The sequence below is a fragment of the Thunnus maccoyii genome, chromosome 6 (genome assembly GCF_910596095.1).
Source record: "Thunnus maccoyii chromosome 6, fThuMac1.1, whole genome shotgun sequence".
Lineage (NCBI taxonomy): Eukaryota > Metazoa > Chordata > Actinopteri > Scombriformes > Scombridae > Thunnus > Thunnus maccoyii.
Window position 1 is genome coordinate 17,980,769 of NC_056538.1, and position 22,512 is coordinate 18,003,280.

Consider the following 22,512-nt stretch of genomic DNA (forward strand, 5'->3'; position numbering starts at 1 on the left):
ATAGACTGGAATGTGGTTTCTTAATAATAGCTTTTTAAAAAGCACTCGGTCTCTTCACATCAGCGCTCTAAACTAAGGCCTCAAAGAGGAAGAGCATGACACAAAAGAGTGTCTTGTCTTCCTATTCTCTCTAATATTGCTGTGTGAATCTCACAGGAAACTGGGGGGTCAAACTGCTACAGAGTTTTTCCGAGAAGTGAAGCTGTGAAATTAGTCTCCCCTGTGAAAGAGCATAATTGGCCTAGTTAAATGGGCACACATCCTCTATTTTATCAATGCTTTGTTACAGTTTCTAAGGGGGTTGCTCTCTGACAGACAGTTGACTGTAGACATTTCAGCAACAATGTACAGGAGAGACTGTTTCTCTGCTGGCAGCCTCTGTCATTTCACTACACTTCCATAAATTCAAGCCCTGAATTTATCTCTATCTCATTTGTTATTTGTTTATATTCACGATACATTTAAACGTAGTCAGACAAACCAGATGGTGTGACAACTAGTTAGTTAGCAGAGTGGCACAGCACTGGCAAACAGATGTCCCGGGGCTAACGTTGATGTTAGTTGGGTTTAAAAGTCTCTGTCTTTTAAAGTAATGTGCCTGGCACAAAAGGTGCTAAACATCATATATTGGGTTAGCAAATTAGCTAACGTCGGCTAACTATGTTTTCACCCAGCTGACAAGCTAATGTTAGCAGCGCCTGAACTGCAGCAGGCGAAGATTAGCGAGCTTATCGCTAGTTAGCTGCGGGTAGCTAGCAGTCGCCCTAGCTAACGTAACGGCTGGTTAACGGCTACTTAACGGCTAGTTAATTACGAACCTTGTCCATCAGTTTCCAGCATTTCTCCACCGTCTTTTTGTCCACGGCCCCGGGCTGGTGATGGGAGTGGAGGTGGTGGTGGTGTGGCTGGAAGGCATCCTTCATCATGCCGATGAGCCCCCCGCCTTTCTTCAGGTTCCCTGCCATGTTCGGGCTCGGCTAGGGTCGGCCAGAGCGGCAGACAGGCGAGGCAGGGCCGGGGTCAGGGGCACCGAGCCGCCTCCTGGGAGTTAGCTGGACCGGGAGATGGTGATCCGGCACCCCCCGGCGAGGACAGCGCCCGAGTGGCGGATCCGAGCCAGGGTCCGACGGTGGTGGGGGAGAGGGGGGGGTGGGGGGTTGAGGAAGGGAGGGATGACTATCGGATAAAGGCTCCCATCAGTAAACCTAACATCAGTTTGCCAGATAAATGTCCCGATTGTGGCTAATATAAGCCCCTCACTCACACCCTGTGCAAGCCGCTCCGTGCTGCAGCTAGCCGCGCCGCTCTCTGCAGGGACGCAGGCTAATTAGCAGAGCACCAGACCTGCCTCTGCTCGTCCTCAGCTGGAGGACAATGGCACCGTTTCTTTGCCCTGTGGACTGGAGTGTGTCCTCTTCTCTTGATGTCGTTACCCCTTTTTTTGTCAGCAGCAGCAGCAGCTCTTCTCGCCTGTGCTGTGTCTTGACGGGAAGTTCAGTAGATGTGTGACACTGTGAGCCTTCCTCTGCGGGCTGCGAGGCTGACGACAGAGCGCACTCACCGGGGATTAAGGAGAGGAAGTTGCGCTTTAAAACTGCGAAAGCTTATCGTAGACACACACAGTGGAACAGGGGTGAATAAATAATTGTGGGAATTAAACATTGCCCAGTATTTTTCTGCCCCCCCTCCCCACCCGTGACGTGTATGTGCGGCCCTTTCCTTTCCTGTACGTCCCCTTCCGCCCCCCCCCCAAAACTCAAACTCCACGCCTTCCCTGTGCGCATTCACAAGAATGTAGTCGGCGGGAGCGCGCCTCTGCCTGTACAGCATTCATAAAACGTTGAAGGGATGCTGAACGCAGCCCTGAATTCACCCCTGACAACAAAGGAAGCTTTGACATGTCTCACTAAAAGTAAGGATCCAATTACATGACCTGTGTGCGTGAGCTAAAAAGGCAACAGCGCCCCAGTCAAGTTGTGATTGGCTGTTCTTCAAGTCAATCAACTATCAATCAAACTGGACAGTTAGAGCCATGGCAACTCACTCAGCAACCAGTGCCCAGCAGCAACAAAGACTCATCCCTATATGTAGTTGGACTGGGCCCTCAATGTGTGTGTCTGTGTGTGTGTGTGTGTGGTTATATGTGCAAAGGACTGAGCAGGCAGCAGAACAGCAAGCAAACATGCCTCCAAAGAAAAAAACAAAAAAGACCACAAAGAAGAATACAGAAAAAAGTAACTTTTCTTATGAGATGTGTCTGATTTGATGTTTGTTTATATATTAATTCATGTATTTTTCTACTACTATTCTCCTCTTTTTTGCAGGCAAAAATGAGTTGGACGCAAAGTATAGGCGCAGTATTCTGGATATAGCCATTCTGCAGGATCACATTGGTAAGCAGCGATTTTAAATTCCTCTATGCCATGTAGGCTATGCTTTAATTTATGAAGAGGCATTAGTCACAGACCGAAGTCATTCATATGTACTGTAGTGTTACATCCAGGGTAAAAATATTGTGTCTTATGTTTAAACAATGACCCTTCTATTCAAGTTTAAAGACCGCAAATCATTTATATTACAGTAAGTGTCAAAAATATTGAGAAATATTTCCCTCACAACCATCACACTTTTCTGGAGCTAAGATTAATGTCTTCTTATTGCTTGTTTTGTTCAAACAGCAGTCTAAAACTCAAGGATATTCAGTTTATAAATGATATAGAATAGAGAAAAACAGCAATACCTTACACAAATATGAGTTCATCCAAGGCTGTTGATTAATTTTCTGTGTATTATTAATCAGCTAATAATTTCAATATCATGTTTCATATCATTGTTATCAACATGTCTTCCCTCCAGAAAATCAAAGTACATTTATTTAATGTTGTGATGGGCCTACTGGCACTCTATTTTGTTAGAACATAAACTTAGAGACTAAAGCACATTTCAAAAGGGAAACTTTCTGCTTTTCTAATCTACTAAATTTATCTGAATTATAACTTAATTTTCAGATGAAGATTTTACTCTCAAAACATGCCATGAGCTCATTTGATATGATGCATTGCTGCAATTGAAAGCACCCAGCAGGATATGAAGTAGTTAGCTCTAAAACCATCTGGACTATTACCACTTACATGTTAAAGCATAATTTGATTTTGACTATGAAATGAATAGTTCTCTGGTATTTTACAAAGGGTTATTTCCACTTCTGCTTGAGTATATGATCTGAGTGTCTTTTCTACTTCTGGTATGTCCACTCATGCTTGCGTGTTTGTGTGATTACATCAGCCTTACAGAGAGAGTCAGTAATAAAGGCCCATTCTGACAGAACTGACCTGAGGAGACGCATGAGAGACACGGAGCAGAAGCTGCAGCACGAGAGACAAGACCACAGGGACATCAACTGTGGTACGGTACAGAGAGGGCATGAATCAACAATTAGGCTCTCTTTTAATAGCCAGAGATAAAGCATGGATCCCCACGGGAGAGAGGACAAGGGGCATGTTTGTGAAGGTTAGGCTAATTTTTAAGGAACAAAAAGTCTAATTAGCTGGGCGCCTAAGCTGATTGCTGCATTAGCCTTACAAAGTGAACCAGCAATAAGGGCTAAGTCTAACATTGTTGACATAAATGTTGTTGTAGACCTCAGTCGCCAGTACAAAACCATGCAGGCAGAGCTAACCAGCAAGGTGGAGAGGCTGGAAAAGGAGGTCAGCAAGCTAAAGGAAGAACTTGGTATGAATACATCTAATTATAACGCCTGTACTTAAATGAATGAAGACATAGGAGTGACGGCGTGCCTGTGTGCATTTGTCTGTCTAGCCTTGTGTCAGGAGGAACTGAGGAAAGAGAGAAGACAGCGTGAGCAGTTGGAAAAGGAGAAGGACGCCACCGTAGATGATCTCCAACACAAACTGGACAACATGGACGCAGACTACGAGAAGATCCTGCATGTGAGCTGCAGCACAAGCCATGTCTTTTTTGGTACTTCTACCAGGAGTTGCCAAAGTCAAACATGTTCACATGCTACACATAGAGCTTTAAAGGATAGGTTCAGATAGGATAGGTTTTTCAAGTCTGTCTTAAAACAACAGTCAGGTGCCCAAATGAACACTGAAAGAGGTTTTCCTCACTACTTTGCTGTAATCATTCCTCCTGTTCATACTGGCCATTAAAAAAAAAGAGGCCTCGCAGAGTGAGCACCTATTGCAGGTGATGTTTCTTTCTTCGCTTACACTTCTCATAATAACATAAAAGATTTGTAATGTTGTGTTTTGCAGTGTTTCAGCAAAGCATCTCTCACTCTTAGTCAGTTAGTCCTGAGTCCTTCACATAGAAATCAGTCCACAGGCTGTTACAGACAACAGAGAGAGTTGGGGAAAGTCTAATTTTTTAAGTTATGCTACAACCTGTCCACTCATTGACAATAAAAAAAAACGACCAATGCATGTAAATTGCGTCACAATTCTTAAATATAGAACCTTTAAGACGAAATAGGTGAGGAAAGGGAACAGGATTGACCGTTAACAGGTATAGCCCAATTGGCTAAGCACAGACAGTGTATGCAAATTTTCAGTGGCCAGATCTTCAAAGATAAGTGGTAAAGCCCAGAGCCCTGTTCGAGGGCTTAGTCTGTGATTATGGAGCTTGGATTTTAATATGTAATTATCATTATTTCTCTCTTTCCCAGTATGACACACACAATCTAATTATGTGTCCTCTTCATCGGCTCTCTCCTGAAACTCATCAGAGTTTAAGGGGGAGCAATATCCATTTAGACAGCGTTGATGTATTATTTCAAATTTCAGCTCGCCTCTAAAGTCTCATTTCTGCTAATATCTTTTGTAGGATACTCTCGACAGCTTGACCTCGCAGCTGTCTGCGGCTCGACAGGGATGGGAGGACAAGAGCGTAACCCTTCATCAAAATTACAAGGAACTGCTCGCTGAATTTGGCCTGAATGCACTGGACATCTAAATGACGGGCTCCTTACAAATGAAGGCAGCTGCTTGATGTATCTACACTCAAGTCTGTTCAAACTTATGTTGAATCTGTGTTTGGTCCAATTGAAAGTGATGCCTGTGACAGCATCAATTTGCAACTTAAAATCTAGCATGCCTAACACACTGATGGATGTTGTTATTATAATATTTTTCCATCAGGGCACATAATAGACTCTGTTATCTATCATGTATTCAGTAGTTAAGTGTGTAGCGTCTGTAATGTTGTGTAATGCCCACTAGATGTAGCAAATGACTGTTCTGAGATGTTGGCCTGAATATCCTAGATGCCCAGAAGTTATTAGTGTTCTAGTGTGTATACAGTATTTTATATGTGTAAATACTTTGTTCTTTTTGACACACCATGTTTGTAACTCGAATGAAAGTGTGAGAAATACACCAACAGGAATAAAATTAATGATATTGTTGGGAATTTAAGAGTGTTAAGGCTATTATGATCTCACAGCAGGTATGTATTTTAGCAAAAATGCCAACATAGATACAATTGTCTGAGATTACTTGGAAAATTGCTATGCTGAGTCAGTGGACAAGATGCTAAATGACATAAAGGCAAGAAAGCAGAAGGTGAAACTGGCCACATGAACCACAATGACTAAGTGACAGACATTCCCAACACTGCTACAATCTAATACTGCTAGACTGAAGGGGTTTTCATTCAGCCATGACAAAAAATGGAAATCACAAGAAGGGAAAATCTAAAAAGTAAACAAAAAGTAATGCTCAGTATGAGGTAGACTAACAATAGACAATAACAAGAGAAAGGCAAAATAACAGTTAATGATGCAGGAAATATGATTTAGCTGCCCGGCATCGATAAAACCCGACTTCCCCCTGCAGGGAACCAGATAAACAGATTTTACTTTCAAGGCTGTCATTTGTAGGTCTTTTTCATGGCCCAGTGCATTTTTTTAGCCTCTCATCTATGAGGTAATGAATCATTTACTCAGGGATTAAGATAATTCTGTGCTCTAACGACCAATTAACGCGGGAACTCAAGAGGTCTTTATCTGAAAACCAATATTTTCTCCTCAAATCATAAGAAATTTTTGCCTTCAGACGGTGTTTCTGTTTGTTTAGGGTTTAATGGGGTTGACTGCAGCCACCCCAGTACTCCAGATGAGATAAGCCTTGTACACTTGTTTGAGAGGGAACAAACATTAGTATTAAATGTTACTATACACCTGTATATACCTTATTTTTACAGGTGTACCTTTTTTCTACGACCAGCAATCAAAAAAGATTATACAAAGACAGTTTTGTTCATGGTACACATGATATATGATTCTAATTGAAACCCAGCTAATGTTTGTCTGCTGCCATTGAAGCATTTGCTCAGAGATAGATGATGCTCTATAAAAAAGTTGAGTCATTATGGATAGTGACTGATGTGCAGTTCAATCTTTGGAAGGTCAACAGAGACTTTTGGTGCCAACATTCAACAGAAATGACTTGTGACTGTTTTATGTTTCAAAAAATTTAAAGAAGTCACGTGTCCTTGTGTGGGGCAAAAAAAAGAAGCTTTTACTGGCAGGTGATTGAGTTATTTCCACGCTAAAAGCTGGCCGCTTTATTTTATTCTTGTGAATACCTAACAGAGTGCTGGCTGCTGCACTTCCACTGGAATTTGACTTGGCTGTCTACTCCATCTGCTGCTCTCTGGGTAATGATGCAACTAGATGGCCTCCAGCTGATGAATCAAGATGCCCACACTGTGATTTCCCATGGAGGCAGGTGCATGAGAAAGAGATCACATTCAAATACACCCACGCATGCACACTCTAACCCACCCACCCGCACACACACACACACACACACATACACACACATACACACACAGAACTACGTAATCAATGCTTTCCCATCTGCGGGGCCATCCATCAAGGCAGGAATGAATAGTGAGGGAACGAAACACAAAGTAAATGAAGCTCCATTTTATTTCTCTGAAAGACAAACAATGTCAAGATGTTTTGGTCAATATGTTCAACAACAACTGTCAGTGAACAAAAGGCTGTATAACAGCCTTGACAGCGTCTCACCTTGGAGAGAATTCTCGCACTCTGAATACCTTTTCTTTGAGCACACAACAACAACAACAAGCCTTTTGCAATGAATTGCCGACAAATCAATAGAAACGCTCTCACTTAAAAATGTGCACCAGTCTCACTGTGTATTAGGTAGTTTCAACTCATAGACTGTTCTGTCTTTCAATTGGTATCCTTGGTTCCAATGCTTGTTAGTGGCTATATACATACACACTGTTAACCTTTGGAAATCTGCTGTCAGAGAAGAGGAAGCAGTTGTTGGACAAAGAGATGCAATTTTGGCAGTAGAAATGGGATGAACAGATTTAACAATTGCCTCTCGAAAGCAATAAAATCATACTGAATGCAGAGTTATAGACCATTTTTAAAACTCACAATATTTTATATATTTCTAAATATTACTTGGGGGCCTTGAATTGGATGCTGGGCTCAGAAAAGTTTATGTGAGTGAAATGCCAACCCCGTTCCCTCCCTCCAATAATTCCTAAATCCTTGAAGAATAACAATCAGTCACAGGGAAATTGGTAATGCTATGTGCTACAACTGGGTAAGCTTGAGGAGTGGATTTTCACACACCTCTGCAGGCACTCAATGCTCATCATGGGCTCCATAAATCCAAACAGCAGTTAGGCAGTGGTGGGTAGAGATGCACTTAATTTATGGACCTGGAGCACCAGAGGCAGAAGGGGAAGCATGAGCACGATGAAATAAACTCGACACAGCAGTGACATGCAGGTGGCGGCGGATGTTTATGTGCACGTGTCACTCTTGTAAGAGTTATATGGGTGTGTGTGTGTGTTTGTGTGTGTGTATAGTGTGGATATGCACTGTAACATACAGGCGTTGGTGCGCTGAAAAACTTGTCATCTCTGATGCTGCGGCGGGAAGATAGTGAGACAGGCACTCAGAGAGGAGAGAAGAGAGAGAGAGAGGAAGTCTGAATTAAACTGTAAATCAGATCCTGGGTTTTTTGTGTAGTGTGGTGCTCACTCACAATCCTGAGAGAGAAATATCCACTGAAAATCACAGTGATAGATGGACTACGGGTGAGTGGATGCGTAGGCTACATAGCACATGAGTGAGTTGTTAAACTCATTAGCCTCCGTTAAGACTTCCCACCCACACAAATTCTCAGCTGTTCAACTGATTCACGAGTGTGCAGACTTTAATTTAGTCACGGGTGAGAAACGAGAGGTAGATGCATCAGGTCCTTCTGGTTCACTCAACAATTGTCATGTTTACTCAGCTAGAAATCCATAAATCCTCATTCTTCTTCTCTGCACGCATATATGTTACCACAAAAACAGAAGCACTGTCTGAATATTTCTCCCAGTCGAATAATAAAACATGAAAAACAAAGTGCACTCACAGGCTATTTAGCATGACAGGTCTAAACAGCTCAAAAGGTCATATATAGGCCTATCAGAGTAAAGAAGAGACAGAACCAGAAACCCCACGAAATGGAGGTTGTTTTAAGAAATGTATTTATAATGGAATAAAAATGTCAACATAAGAAAATAAAGCATATAAAATATAGCAGCCAAACCCTGCCATCTTCTCTCAGTGGTCTCCCAGCGAAGGTCGCCCAGTGTTTCAGAAGGATTTGTATTAATTCTTACTCTACTGCTTTTCATGCCTTCAAGGTAATTGGCAATCTCATTCCAACTACGCTTGATTTAGCACCCCAGTAAATGTTTTTAGTGTTTAAGAAGTTAGCATCGGGTGCAGCGGGAGCCTTCTTACTCTCACAAGTTTCTTAGTGACATTCAGCAAATGGATAGAAACTTCTTTTATAAAACTGGTAATGAAATGTGGGTCTTTTTTGCTATTTGCTTGGCAATTTTCCTTTAACAAGTTATTTTTTTATAAAGAAATATAGAAAGTTTACATCAAATGTGAACAGATTTGTTTTTACCACTATGCACATAATCTGTGAGTGTGTCCACATGTACTGTGTGTGTCCGAATTACATGAGTTGTCCATAATAAACACATACAAAGTATACACATGTAGGTCTGTATCTCTCTGCTCTATTAACATAATCAGCTTCAAACGATTGTTACTGCTGGAATAAAAAAAAAAACCCACTTTGGACCACTACTGGTGATCAAACTATATTTACACACCTTCTGTGGGACTATAATTGTTCATTACTTGAGGATTAGATGCATTGGCACTATTGGCTCTTGAGCAAATGATAACAATAACTCTGCCATTCCTATTGATTTCTATGGGGTACCGAATCAAGCAGATTCAATGCTGTTTCAAACACTTATGTGTGTCTTTTGGGGGTTCAGACGCACTGCAGACCTGAGTCGAAATACCATTTTGAAGTCCTGAAATTCTTTTCAGCAACTGATTGAACTGACATTGAAAGAATGGAAAAAACCCTCTTGAATGCAAAATCTACTCATTTGTGATTCCAGTCACTCTTCACTGAAAAGTCTATATTAGTACAATTGTGCTAATATCGCAGTTCACTACAGGTCTGTAAATGGTTGATACACAACAGTCATGTTTACCAGCTTCTGAAACAGTGTACCAATCATTACCATTGATGCAATAACAGGAGCTTGAAAAATATAGGAGGTGATTCCATGTCTGTGGATATGAAATGTTAAACCAAATGACAGAATGATTCAACGGCAAGGTGGACACTCATATACAGGAAGTGTCTTAAAGTGTTCTCATTATGATTCTACATGAACAGAAACACATTTAACCATTGTGAATGATCAGCACAGCCACCCATTTTTCAGGCTGCTTCTTTAAAAGAGCTTATGCAAGAGTTTTTTAACCAAGACAACCTGCAGGTGAAAAAATGACAAAGACAGAAAATGAACGTGGCTAATAAAAGTACAAGAGAGATGCCATGGCGGCACCTTCATGCTTGTGTTGAGTTGGTGGTTTAGTTATGAGGGATGGTGATTGACAGAACCTGATGGGCACATTTAAAATGATGCACACATCAGAGATAAGCGAGGAGCAGTGTAGACAGGTGGATGGCCTCTGAAACAGTCAGACTATCAAACAGTAACACCTTCAGAAAGTCAATTCAGTGGGGAAATATTACATCACGTGTCACAGTCTATGCAACAAGTAAGTGGCTCCTAAGATTCCTGTTGCTGGTGGTTTGTCCTCAGTGTTTTCTTCAGGAGGTATGATCGATATATAGGAAAAACACAAATAAAGACGACTATTTTTTCCATAAACACAATAAAACTGAATTAATTATCCATGATCCAATCATTTGGTCTAATCATTTCAGTTTGACCTCACTTATCTGAATACCAAAACTGAACTGATACACATTTGATTGAATCTACTTTCTGTTATGTTTCTTTATCCATTTGCAGCGGCCTCTTAAATGCCTGATTAACATATTCTAAGTTTAGGTTTTGCAGAAATAAATGTATGAAAATGTCAGAGAGCATCTAGCCCGATCTGAACTGAAATACTCCTCCAGTAGTGTGTAAAACATCACATCCAATAAAAGTTTAACTGCCTTGACATTTAAAAGAACTCAAGTCAACTGCTGATATATATAAAAAACCCTTTACCCGAGATTTCATGTGTTTTTGGTTGTGTCTGATATATGCTGTGTTTCATTTATACACAGCCTTGACCTTATGAAACCTGAAATCATTCTTGAAGAGACGGAGAAAGATACTGTAGAGGAGACCGTGTACACATTTAGAAGTGAGAGGTCATAAAGGAGACAAGTGATAAATGTTATGATGCCAAAGATGTCGGACATATGGAGGAGAAAGAGATGTCACAACACAGAGGAAGAAGGAAATAAATGGATAGTGAATGTGTATATGTGTTTGTGTGTTTAGCCATCATGTTATAAAGCAGGTATTCAAAACAGGAAATCATCAACCTTCTTTAGCAATTCATCATTCAGTGAGCATCTGCCAACACCTCTGGACATGCATCGCTGTCTTTCAGAGATACCAACAGTTAAAACATTTTTTAATAGAATATCACTACTATAAAAGAAGTCCGTGTGTCTGTATGTCTTGGTTTGTTTTCCAGGTTCAGATGATTTTGTTGTCTTCTCAAGGCTGTGGTGCTTTCTTCAGCCACAAGATAATACTTATGGTTTTTGGCACTTTCAAAAAAAAAAAAAATAGGATTTGAGGGATGACCTTGCATTAGTCTGTTCATCTTTGCAGCTCTTCAGAGGCAATATACGTTCATACAGTAAATTGTCTGATTAAAAAAGGAACTTGTTTAAAGTTTTTTTTTTCCCCAAGAACAATAGAATAACAATATTCAGTATTGATAATCCAACAGAGGATAGAAATAATTTAAAAAGAAAAAAAAAGAAACAGCACAATGATAAATGACTGAAAATACTGCATAGTACAAATGCCCCTTAGCTGTTTTTGTCCGTCCTGTTTTACACGGTACAGAGGGCCAACAGGGACAGACCACAATGAGACAGACTCATCAGTTTTTCCTATGACCAAGGAAAAAATTCACCCCAGGAGATTCCAAAACTGAGTGCTGGCTGTTGCCTCTATGGCACGAGAGAGTCCGCAGCATTGTCCTGCCCTTGATGATTAAGCTCTGAACGGCTGACTCAAAATACCACATGACCTTTGATCCCTGGGAAGTAGAGAAGTGGCTGCTGGGAAAGTCAGTCCTGTTGGAATCGCCGGGCGTTATTCAGGTTCACTGCTATTTGTGGTCTTGTCCCACTCTATGCTCTCCTCGCTGTGTGTGGGAGAAGGGAGGGCCCCAGTGGCCCCTGCAGGACGCATCCTCAGGCCCTGGAAGCGTCTGCACTCAGGGCAAATGCGGATGTGGCTGCAGCCCCTCGCAACCAGGGCAGCCTCCTGTGCCAGTCTGTGAGAGAGGGGTTCAGGCAGTCCCGTGCCCCCGCATAGCTTGCCATTGCTGAGGCTGGCGGCGGCGGCTCGTGCCCGGCGCTCCTCCAGTGGTAAGGGCCGCGGCCGCAGTATTGAGGCTGCCCGTCGGCGCCTCACCTGCAGACTGTCGCGACACAGGACGATCCCCTGCAGCTCCCGAAGCATCTCCTCACACACTGACTGCTGCAAGCACACACACAAGGAGAAAAAGATAGGGGAGAGGGGGATAAGAGAGGGAGAGAAAGGGAGAGAGGCAAGAACACTCACTGACTGACTGACTTGATCAGTACAGACTGATATCACAGACACATAAAATACATTTCATTGTTATGTTTATATTCAGAATAGTAGGAACAACAGAGGTTGAAAATAGTAAAAAAGACAACACAAAGAGTACATTATGGAATTTTAAACTTACTTTTCAGACACACACAGACATATAACACGCACATTTTATCACTTCACTGGGTATCTACAGTATTTTTAGCTGAAATAATTATGATAACAGACAGGATACTGCAGCTCAAGTGCAAGACAAGAAAGGGTAATTATCAATCCACACATGCTGCACATGAGCAGACTACTCACGCTAGACACACAGGCGCACACACACACACACACACACAGGTTTTGAAAGTTCGAGTGAAACATTAATCAACGCTGGTCAAAAAGAAGAAATCACATGAGTTGGTTTTTGACTTTCACATACTGAATGTTTATTGAATTAAAATCACAGTGCGGAGTCCATTTGAAAAGACAATTATCAAGTATCTTTTAAAGGAATCACATCAGAAATAACATTGCATGCACATCTTTCTCCAGTATATTACTAGACCAATTTCATTGATGGAGTCCCCGCCTCAAGAATAGCACAGTAGAACTACTTTACTGGAAGAAGTGATTATTATCTGAGAATTTGAACTGGCCTTTGTTGTGGCAAAAATACCTCTCCAACAGCAGTTCTGTGACTCACAAAATCCCTCATATTCATCCTAGATGAAGCTACACTGACAAGGTGTATGATCATAAAATTCAGATTTATCATTTCTGTAATTCTTGCAGTGAAAAATACTTTTTGTTCTCTTTAAATTAAAAGAGTTCCTGCCTTCTACTTTCCATTTCTGGTTCTACTGATGGTCCATTATTAACTGAAGTACAGGGAAAATGGGTCTCATGGCCACAACTAGTCCGTTACTGTCCCTCCATTCACCCTCCGATGGAATGACTTCTGGTCTCTGTCAATCTGACTGAGCGAAGATGTGCACACAATGCAAGGCATCTTGTAAGTAAAAATATGCTTAGATTAAGGCTAAGATAAAACAATAACAGTTATTTTTATGAGTAGGCTGTCATTGCCAGCACCCTGCAAGCATGTATTCACCAAGAAGATCTAGCTACATTCAATATTATATGTTATGTATATGTATATTCTATGCAATATATATTTATGAATCTACCACTATAAATAAAAAATAATCCATATATGCATGTAGTCTGAGTGAGGTATACTGTAAGTGAGGTATATCTTTGGTTTTGTGCTGATTATGTCTCATAGGCTGGACGGTGGAAGGCTGCGTGTCAAGTGAAACCCAGAGGAAGACATCTTTTCCTGTCAAAGCTGTGCATTGTGGGAGAGCCTAGAAGCTCCGCGGGGGGGAGGGTGCCAGGGAGGGGAGAGGGAGATAAAGCAGATGCAGGTTAGATAGCCCTCTCTCACCTCAGTTCCTGGTGTCTGCCTCAACATCCACACAAACTCCAGCACTGCCATGAAGATAGCCACCAGCAGGCCGCACACAAGCACCACAAAGATACCGCCGATGTTCTCCATACCCAGACCTGGAGACAACAGAACATTCATAGAAGAAGTGAGAGTGAGAAGGAGAGGGAAGATGGCAAGAGGGATTCATAGAATAAGAAGAAGGAGGAGAAGAAATTAAAATGGATAAAGTGTTGTTTCAAACAAACAGTCTGACAAGCTGAAATGGTGCTGAAGAAAAAGCGGATGAGGATTAACCCGGACAAACCTTTGGCACGGTGGTCCTCCTCCTTTGGACATTTGCCACCATCCCACCACTTCCTCTTGAGGATCTCCAAGCGATTGTCCTCCTGCAGCTTGAGGATGGCCAGGTCAAACTCATCACGGTACACTGACCCTGGAGGGAAGAGAGGGGCAAAACTCAACTGTACACTGCAAAACAACTTATTTCAACCTGCATTCTGCCACACCTTACCGTCTGACAAAAAAACACAGTGGCAACACACTCATTTTGTGACATTTTTCTTATTGAAAGAAAATAGAGATGTACTGTGGTAAAAGTGAAATGATGTCACTCTATTAGAAAACTTTATTCCAACAAAAAATAAGACTTCAAATATAAGATTGAAAGGGTTTTGCTGTGTTCTACAGGTTATATAACAAGGCGCTGCGTAATTCCGCTGACGACCTGGTCTTCCTGCTTGGTGATTTTAACAGATGCGATGTCTCCACACTCTTGCCAAATCTTGAACAAAATGTAACATGTCCGACGAGACTGAACAAAACTCTGGACCTATGCCTTGGTAATCTGGACGGCGCTTATGTGCCCAGGTCTCCTCTAGGACTGTCACGTTATCCACCTCTTACCAAAGTACTGCCACTTACTAAAGAGGGCTAAACCTGCTGTCCAGCATATTCAGGCCTGGACAATAACTCAGTGGAAGAGCTGAGGGGCTGCTTTGAGGCTCCTGAGTGGGACTTATTTATCAAAGACCAGGAACAATTATGAACCACAAAATTACACTATTATTAGCCAGGTGAACTTTTGTGTAGACTGTAATTAAAACAAAGGATGTCAGAATTTACCTCAACAATAAACCATGGGTTAACAAGGAACTGAAACATCACCTAAATCTGAAGAAAAAAGCCTTTCTGCAGGGTCACTCTCAAAAGAAGAAAGAGCTAAATAAGGAGATAGGACAAATTATCAAAAAAGACAAACTATAAGGACAAGGTTGAGGAGAAATGGAGAACTGGCAATGCAAGCGATGCTGGGAGGGGACTGAACAAAATGATGGACAGGCAGCAGAAACCAGCCCCTCAATGTGAAGATCCCCTCGGTTTCTCAGACAATCTGAACTCATTTTCCAGATATGATAAATAGGACTTCAGTAACAAGTGTGAGGCTGTCTGCACTGAAATGACCCCACGCCCTGTGATCCTTCAGGAGAGAGATGTCATCTCTGTGTTACAAAGGGTTAACCTCCGCAAGGCACCAGGCCCAGATAGACTCAGGGGGAAGGTCCTAAAGGAATGTGCTGCCCAACTGGGACCTATTTTCACCCAACTGTTCCAAATATTCCTCAACTCTAGCTTTGTCCCCCAGGCCTGGAAAACAGCGACCATCATCCCTCTACCAAAAACATCTCATGCCAAATCTCTTAATGACTTCAGACCCATCGCTCTCACACCTCTACTTAGCAAATGTATGGAGTGTCTAATATGTGAGGAACTCTCATCTCAAACATCTGAGTTTATGGGCCCCATGCAATTTGCGTACAGAGCTCATCAAGGTGTTAAAGATGCCACACACACTCTCTCAGATATAGTTCAATGTCATCTAGACAAAGATGACACTCATGTCCGCATTCTTTTTATGGATTTCACCTCTGCTTTTAATACAGTCCAGCCCTGTGACCTGAATGTCAGCAGCAGTTTGGTTCTTTGGGTCAGTGAATTCCTGAGAGATCGACCGTAGCGTGTCTACATCAACAACACCTTTTCTGACTGTCTTGTCCTGAATACAGGTGTCCCTCAGGGATGTGTACTATTGCCCCCTGCTGTTCTCAATATACACAAATAAAGTGCAGTGTAACAGCAGTGACTTCTTCCTTATTACGTATGTGGATGACATGGCCCTGGTTGCCTGCCAGCAGGATATGAACAGCACCTCCTACTGCCAGTACATCAACTGCCTCGCCTCCTGGTTTGACAACAGCTTTTTTGACCTTAATGTCACCAAAAGCAGGGAGCTGTGTCTAGGAGGCAATAGGAGAGCAGGCAGTGCAGGTCCTACTTAAAAACCAATCAGTATGAAGGGCCAGGAAGTGGAGCAGGTCACCCACTTCAAATATCTGGGACCAGTAATAGACAATAAACTCACCTTTCAGGACAATGTCGACTACATCTACAAGAAAGCAAGACAGCGCTTTGCTTTCTCAGGAAACTAAGGAGCTTTAACACCAGCCAGCACACTTTGTCCGTGGTTTACAAATAACTAACTGAGAGTGTTCTCACATTTAACATTGTCTCATGGTATGGAAACCTCTCAGTAAAACAAAAGAAAAAAACTGACTCAGGTCATCAATCAGGCCAAAAAATCAATGGAGTCAAACAACTACAACCCCAGGACTTATTTTCTCAATCCATAACCAAAAAGGCAATCCAGATCTACAATGACCCCATCCGTCCTCTCCACTCAGCATTTCAGTTGCTGCCATCAGGCCGCAGACTGAAAATTGCAATGGCCAGGAAGAACGATTACAAGAAATCCTTTATTCCATCAGCTGTGACCATCCTCAACAACAGCCTGTTTAAATAGGCCCCTTGGAACTTGCCTGCTCCCCCACCCCACCACCCACATACTATTATTATTGTTATACTTATGACGCTGCTCTTTAGAACATTCTGCAACCTACCCAATCATTTCTTTTAAGGTAGCTATTTATTGTTAAGTACTGCTGTGTAATATACATAGCTGTGATGGTTATGGCGGATTTACTCAAATGCCAGTGGAAGAACAATCCAATCATCACTGTTATCACTGCCACTTAGTCACTTTAAGACTTTATCCTACCGTTAATGTATAATTATTGTGTGTTGTTGTCTCATATGCCAGTGCCAGAGACGTATTTCCATTTTATGTAAATTTAACGGACAGTAAAGTAGTCTGAATCTGAACCTACATCACAGTATGCGGTATGGAACATCATTCACTAAAGAGTGGGTTTATCTATCCCTTATACATCAAAGGAATTGAAATTAATCTTGTTTACTTTAAGATGTGTTTTTTCCCCCGTCTGTAGTTTGACTCAACCTGAGATCAAAGTGTAAGTAAACCTTGTGTTTATACTCTCAGAGCAGCGAGTGAGACGTACGGCAACAGCTCCACATTCAACAGGAACAATATTTCAAATTCCCTTTCTCTCGACCTCCCTTCTCACATCACAGCATGGAAACAGCCGCTCTATTAAAGTCTGGCAGTAAGTCTCTCTTTTAGTTTCTCACTTTTTGCATCATTTTCCGCCATGATAGCAGCTAATGGTTTGGCTTTGCTGAGGCTTTACTTTTCAATTTAGCTCTACCCCTGCTCTTCATTCCCCCTTCTCAGCATCAACATAAATTATACAGTGTATTTAAGCAAAACCATCAGCTTTTGTCCTCTGGTGCCTTCATTTCACACTGAACTTCATTTCCCCTCTGCTTCTCCACTTCTCCGTCTGTCTCAGCCACTGATATCCATCAGGTCTCCAACGTGTGTGAGACCTCTAAAAGCTAAATTCTCATTCAGCTTCTTACTATGAGTCATGGGGTCCTACATGAACACTATTTTTTTTGCCAATGTTTGAAAAGTTTGGGTGATTTCATGAGACAATTTCTGTATTATTCTTTTGTCTGTGCTCCTCTTACTGATTTGAAGCACATGGGTCACATACTTCCATGCACCAGTCAGGACTTAGCAAATTTTAATCAAATATGATTACAGTTGTAATCATATTACAACTGCAATCATCGTACCAGGTCACTGTCACCATATCTGACTGACGCAGAACCACACAAGCCTGTTGAAGCAGATTAGCTGAGTTTTAAACTGTCATAAATAATACCTAGAGATGTTTTTTTTCTTCTTTAAACTGGCATTAACTGTTCTGAACACAACATTGATATATCGTCATCTTTTAAGTTGATTTGGCAAACTAAGTTGCTTATTTACACATCAAACACTTCACTGCAGTGTCTCCGTCCACCTGGTGAATGTAAGTCCAATATTCATTCTCTTTTTAACCTCTGTTTTTGGTCTCTATCATCTCCTGAGGGAAATATCTGTCTCTTTAGCTGCTAAATGCTCCACTATAGGGCTGCAACTAACAATTATTTTGATTATTGATTAATCAGTTAATTATTTCTTGATTTATTGATTAGTTGTTTGGTCTATAAAATGTCAAAAAATTGTGAAAAATGTCGATAATTTCTTGTTTTGTCCCAACCAACAGCCCATAACCCAAAGATATTCAGTTTACGATCATAGAAGACTAAATAAACCTGAAAAAATTCACATTTAAGAAGCTGGAACAAGAGAATTTAGGTGTTTTTTCCCTTAAAATATGACTCAAAACAGTTATTATGTATAATTTTAATTATAATTCATTTTCTGTTGATCAAATAATTGATTAAGTGACTAATCATTGCAGCTTTACTTTACTATGTTTACCAACTAGTTGCTAACTGTGTTTGCTGTTTGGTGCTGAGCAGGTGGTGTACAGTGGGGTTTTAGGGCTTTTTCTCTGAAAACAGCTGCCTACGGCCGAAAACAATGCCATGAGAGCAGTGAGAATGAACCAAAACAGTTATGTTGCAGATGGACAGCTAAACAATGTGCTGAAACTCACTAAAAAGTTCTGCAAAGCTGAGGGGAGATGCAGAGTGGGATGATAATTCTTTGTAGGTTCAAGTGACATTACATATTGTCATTTCATACATTGTTATTATTAAAAATATCAATTATAGCTGCTTTAAACTTTGACTGTTATATTTAATGTTTAGAGAACCATTTTAAGGAGTTTTAAGCCCTCTTTTCTCTTTCCCTTAATCCTAATACTCTAAGTTTTTCCTGCCCAACTCTCCACCCATCATTCTCCACTCACCCAGTGGCATGCCGATGCCGTAGCCCTTGGTGTCTAGCAGTCCTCCGATCTGCGTCAGGTTGCAGTTCCTCTGGCGGTAGTACTCGTTCATGGTGCTCTCCAGCAAGTAGGCATAGTTTGAGTTGAGGACACGGGCGATCCCCTCCTCAGTACTTTTCACAAAGACACTGGGCTGCTTTGAGTGCATGAAGTTCCACATACGCTGGTAGGTCTGGTAGCGAGAGTTCTGCAGAGCAGCGAGACAAGATACAATCAGGACAAACAGACACAGTCCAATATGGGAGACATTAAAAGTCTGTCAGTTGCAGATACATTTTCCACTTCTGCAGGGGTGGAGATTCATTTTCATTTGTTTTTATTTGTCATTTTCTTCACTGATGCATTTATTCAGACTCTCTGATTCTGTGGAAGGAGTACTGCAGTTAAATGTGAATCTTTTTTTTAGTTTGCACACCTTTTTCCATTTGAGAAGCTTTGAGAGCAGAATTTTCACACATCCCCACCTGTCCTCTACTTCCTCTTGGCATGCCTTCACTAACATTATTCAAGGTCCGGTGGATGTAAAAGCATCAAGGAAGACAAGGCTAACATCTCTCTTTCCTTGCTTTTCATCCCTCACTGTCTTTTTGTCCTGTAATACACTCTTTCTCTGTTTCTTGTTTTTCACTCTCTCTCTCTGAGGTCAAATCTTAAGAGGATGAAAGCGGATAGTGTGTGCCTCTCTTAGGGACTCGGACAGTGCCCCATCTCCCTGAGGAGAAGAATATTGAATTGTTTGTGGCAAAGAATAGACAGGAAACAGATAAAACCTGTGGTTAGAGGAGGAAGACAGGAAGGACAGGAAGGTTATGAGGAGGATAACATCACTGGTGGCCCATCGATCACAGAGGGCTCTGAGGTGAGTGCGTGTGAGTGCCTTTGATTTAAGAGTATAAACAATCTACCATATGCAATGATGTGTATAACCCCTGACCTGGAAGAAAGTCATTGTGGATCCTCCATGCATGGTGCCGTATTCAATTGCCGTCTGATCTGCCAGGTCATCTACTGACTCTATCGGCACCTCCATCCTCTGAACTGTTAGGAAGGCGGCCAGGTTGGCAGTGTAGGATGAGATGATGATTAATGTAAAGGCCCACCTGTGGAGGACAAGAATATATGTATTCACCTATAAAAGTTATGTAAATGTGCAGGAAAGTGTATGAAGATAGATTGTCTGGGGGAAAGTGTAGGAGGATTAAAATAACTGCACACCTGAGAGGAGAAGAAACTGCATGATTTACTGTGGATGACGGGGTGGATGGATGAAAGGGTGGTTGTGCATGGATGAAGGTGACAATGCTCAGTTTGGATGAAAGAAAGTAAACTTCATACTGTAAAGAATAAAGGCAGACATACGCAGACGATGTCTCACATATGCACATGCACAAATTTCATCACGTTCTCATACTGAACCAGACGAATAAATGAAAAGATGAAGCACAGGGTCCAAAAATACCACTGAGAGCAGATCATAGATGAAATGCCACGATGGAGCAATTAAAACGGAGTCAAATGGGTGTGTGCATGTGTGTTTGTTGGAGAGCATTGTGTGTCTGTGTAGGTAATACTAACCACACTCCACTGACGCAACGTGTGGACAGAGCTCTGGGAGCAATGGTGGATCCTTGCTGCATGAAGCCTCCAACAGGGAACCAGAAACTGTTGCCGAGTGAGTACTGGTTGATCAGCAGGTTACAGCGTCCTTTTAAACAGGGGTGGGGGTTGTACCACTCATACGGTGTCAATCTGGGGAGTGCAAGACAATGGGGTTAGACAACAGAGGGAAGAGAAGGAGGGGTACATCCAACAGGAGTGGGAATGAGAGTCGGATAAAGTACTCTGACGAGAGCTAAACTCAAGAGACGGGGAGCAAACGAAAGGGAGTGAAAGACGAGGAGCAAAACAAGTCTAACAGTTAACTGAGCACAAAGTCACCTTCCCCGGTTCTCTCGAGAGACTACAAACCTGCTTTCCATTCCCCATGTGCCGCCTACTTAAACCCTGGGAGTGAACAAGTGTGATTGGTATGTTAAAATATTGCCCTATGAAGCAAAAGTAATGTGACAACTTATGTGCTGTATTGAGACAGCAGTGATTTCTCTGTCTTAAAACTAGGGTATAATTTCCTTCTGATCTGACAAAATTAATAGCAACTGACAAAGAAAAGAAAGTAAGTAGAGTTTAAGGGTAGTAGAGGTAAAGAAATTTAACGCACTGCTCACTTAGATTGCAGAGGGAATATTTTGTTTTAATCAAAATTCAGCATAAAAAGGCAAAATCTTCATAACTGAACAAATCACATCTCTCTTCTTCAATAGATATAGTTCATATGGCAGTAATGTAATGCAGGGCTTAGAACATCTCTTTAGAAAGGTAATACCTGTCTGAGCAATCATGTTTATTTGATTCCAGCAGGTGTTACATAAGATGTATAATTTGCATTTTTGATTAAGTTTCTTCATAATTTACAGTGCTATGTGATAATGCTTCTTGTTGTATAAGCAATAATGATTTGAACAGCAGTTATGCCAGTTTCCTGCCTGGCCAGCAGGTGTCACTGTGACGCTGGAGACCCACCATTGGGAGGAGAACATCTCTTTCACTATGATGTGGAAGATCAACAAGAAAGATTGAAGAAAGTAGACAACAGACACCTGTTTCCTCCTTGAAAAAAAAGCCCACCACACCTTTTTGTGTTTTTACTGTGTACTCTAACCCTTTTATTGTCTCTCAGTTCATTTCTCTCACTCTAAAAAGTGTATTTTACTGGTGAGCTCTCTACCTGGCCACCAGAAAGAGGACACAGCTGACAGCCAAGTAGGCCAGAAGCATGAAGAGCCAGACTCCAGGGGAGAAGGGATCCAAGAAGGAAAAGTAGCCCGGCCTCCGTCCCTGGAACACACAAACACACACAGTATGGAGTTAAAATCATTAAAGCCTGCTCAGACCAAGAAAACATTTGATCCCATGTTCACATCACATAAGTCGACCTAACAAGGGATTCTGTTGAAGGAGGGGGTGAGAGGTTAAATACTTACTCGTAAAGGTGAAGAACTAATTAGCATGTGAGAAAACATCTGAGTTGCTAACATCACCCCCATACAGTGAGTGCCAAGATTAATTAAAAAGAAATGTTGAATTTCAGTGTTGATTCCTTTGCCCCAGGCCCAGTTTGGTCTGCGTTAACCAACATTTACTGCCGCCTGTGTAATTTGGGAAAGATAAAAAAAGGTGACTGGGACAGTAAATAATGGGATTTTGATGTGATAAGCACAGATTTCCCTGTCGCAAACTGATAGCACTATAATTATATGAATATCATTTGCATGTAAACATTCAGATCAACATTGTACGAAAGCACAAACTCAGTCTCCCATGAACTGTCAACAGAGTGTCACAGGGCTGGATATTGACACAACATCACAGATAAGAGGTTTTATTCCCTGGATTCAAGCACTGAAAAAAGGAAAAATATGTGAATTAACTGAGTACTATTTCCTGTTAATTGGTCTATAGTGTGCTTTTACACGAAATTACATTAGATAAATCATATCATAAAGAACAATTAGAGGTCAAAATTATTAAAAGAGATAAAGACAACAGTCACCATTTGTGCTTGCCGCAAGGTTGCAT

At 41.5% G+C, this 22,512-nt stretch overlaps 3 protein-coding genes across 7 annotated transcripts in view; 1 reads left to right on the plus strand and 2 right to left on the minus strand.

Annotated features, from left to right (window-relative positions):
- Window positions 1-1,121, minus strand: part of cbl (Cbl proto-oncogene, E3 ubiquitin protein ligase) — a 38,951-nt gene extending 37,830 nt beyond the window's left edge. The window contains exon 1 of the mRNA XM_042413745.1: window positions 819-1,121. Within this exon, the coding sequence (XP_042269679.1) occupies window positions 819-965 (147 nt within the window). The 5' untranslated portion in view covers window positions 966-1,121. The remainder of the gene's footprint in view (window positions 1-818) is intronic.
- On the plus strand, window positions 535-5,420 carry ccdc153 (coiled-coil domain containing 153). 4 transcript variants are annotated; one of them, XM_042413747.1, is made up of 7 exons: window positions 535-556; window positions 2,152-2,234; window positions 2,325-2,393; window positions 3,286-3,405; window positions 3,640-3,732; window positions 3,820-3,950; window positions 4,846-5,420. In XM_042413747.1, coding segments are annotated over exons 1-7 (627 nt in total). In that variant the 5' UTR covers window positions 535-554; the 3' UTR covers window positions 4,975-5,420. The 4 variants fall into 4 exon arrangements, with proteins under 4 accessions (XP_042269681.1, XP_042269682.1, XP_042269683.1 ...); XM_042413749.1 differs by lacking the exon at window positions 535-556 and adding an exon at window positions 1,825-1,912; XM_042413748.1 differs by lacking the exons at window positions 535-556; window positions 2,152-2,234 and adding an exon at window positions 1,746-1,912.
- Window positions 5,421-6,949: 1,529 nt separating this feature from the next.
- The window catches only part of grik4 (glutamate receptor, ionotropic, kainate 4), a 303,754-nt gene continuing 288,191 nt past the window's right edge, over window positions 6,950-22,512 (minus strand). For both annotated transcript variants that reach the window (XM_042413663.1, XM_042413662.1), the window contains 7 exons: window positions 21,662-21,771; window positions 20,452-20,625; window positions 19,811-19,976; window positions 18,838-19,063; window positions 13,962-14,090; window positions 13,655-13,773; window positions 6,950-12,120 (listed from right to left, as the gene is read on the minus strand). In XM_042413663.1, the coding sequence (XP_042269597.1) occupies window positions 11,731-12,120; window positions 13,655-13,773; window positions 13,962-14,090; window positions 18,838-19,063; window positions 19,811-19,976; window positions 20,452-20,625; window positions 21,662-21,771 (1,314 nt within the window). In that variant the 3' untranslated portion in view covers window positions 6,950-11,730. The remainder of the gene's footprint in view (window positions 12,121-13,654; window positions 13,774-13,961; window positions 14,091-18,837; window positions 19,064-19,810; window positions 19,977-20,451; window positions 20,626-21,661; window positions 21,772-22,512) is intronic.

Coding starts and splice junctions, on each gene's coding strand:
- ccdc153 (XM_042413746.1), top strand. CDS start 2,033: ATGGCAACTCACTCAGCAACCAGTGCCCAGCAGCAACAAAGACTCATC. Junction 2,235..2,324: donor AAAGAAGAATACAGAAAAAA/GTAACTTTTCTT, acceptor TCTTTTTTGCAG/GCAAAAATGAGTTGGACGCA. Junction 3,951..4,845: donor ACTACGAGAAGATCCTGCAT/GTGAGCTGCAGC, acceptor TATCTTTTGTAG/GATACTCTCGACAGCTTGAC.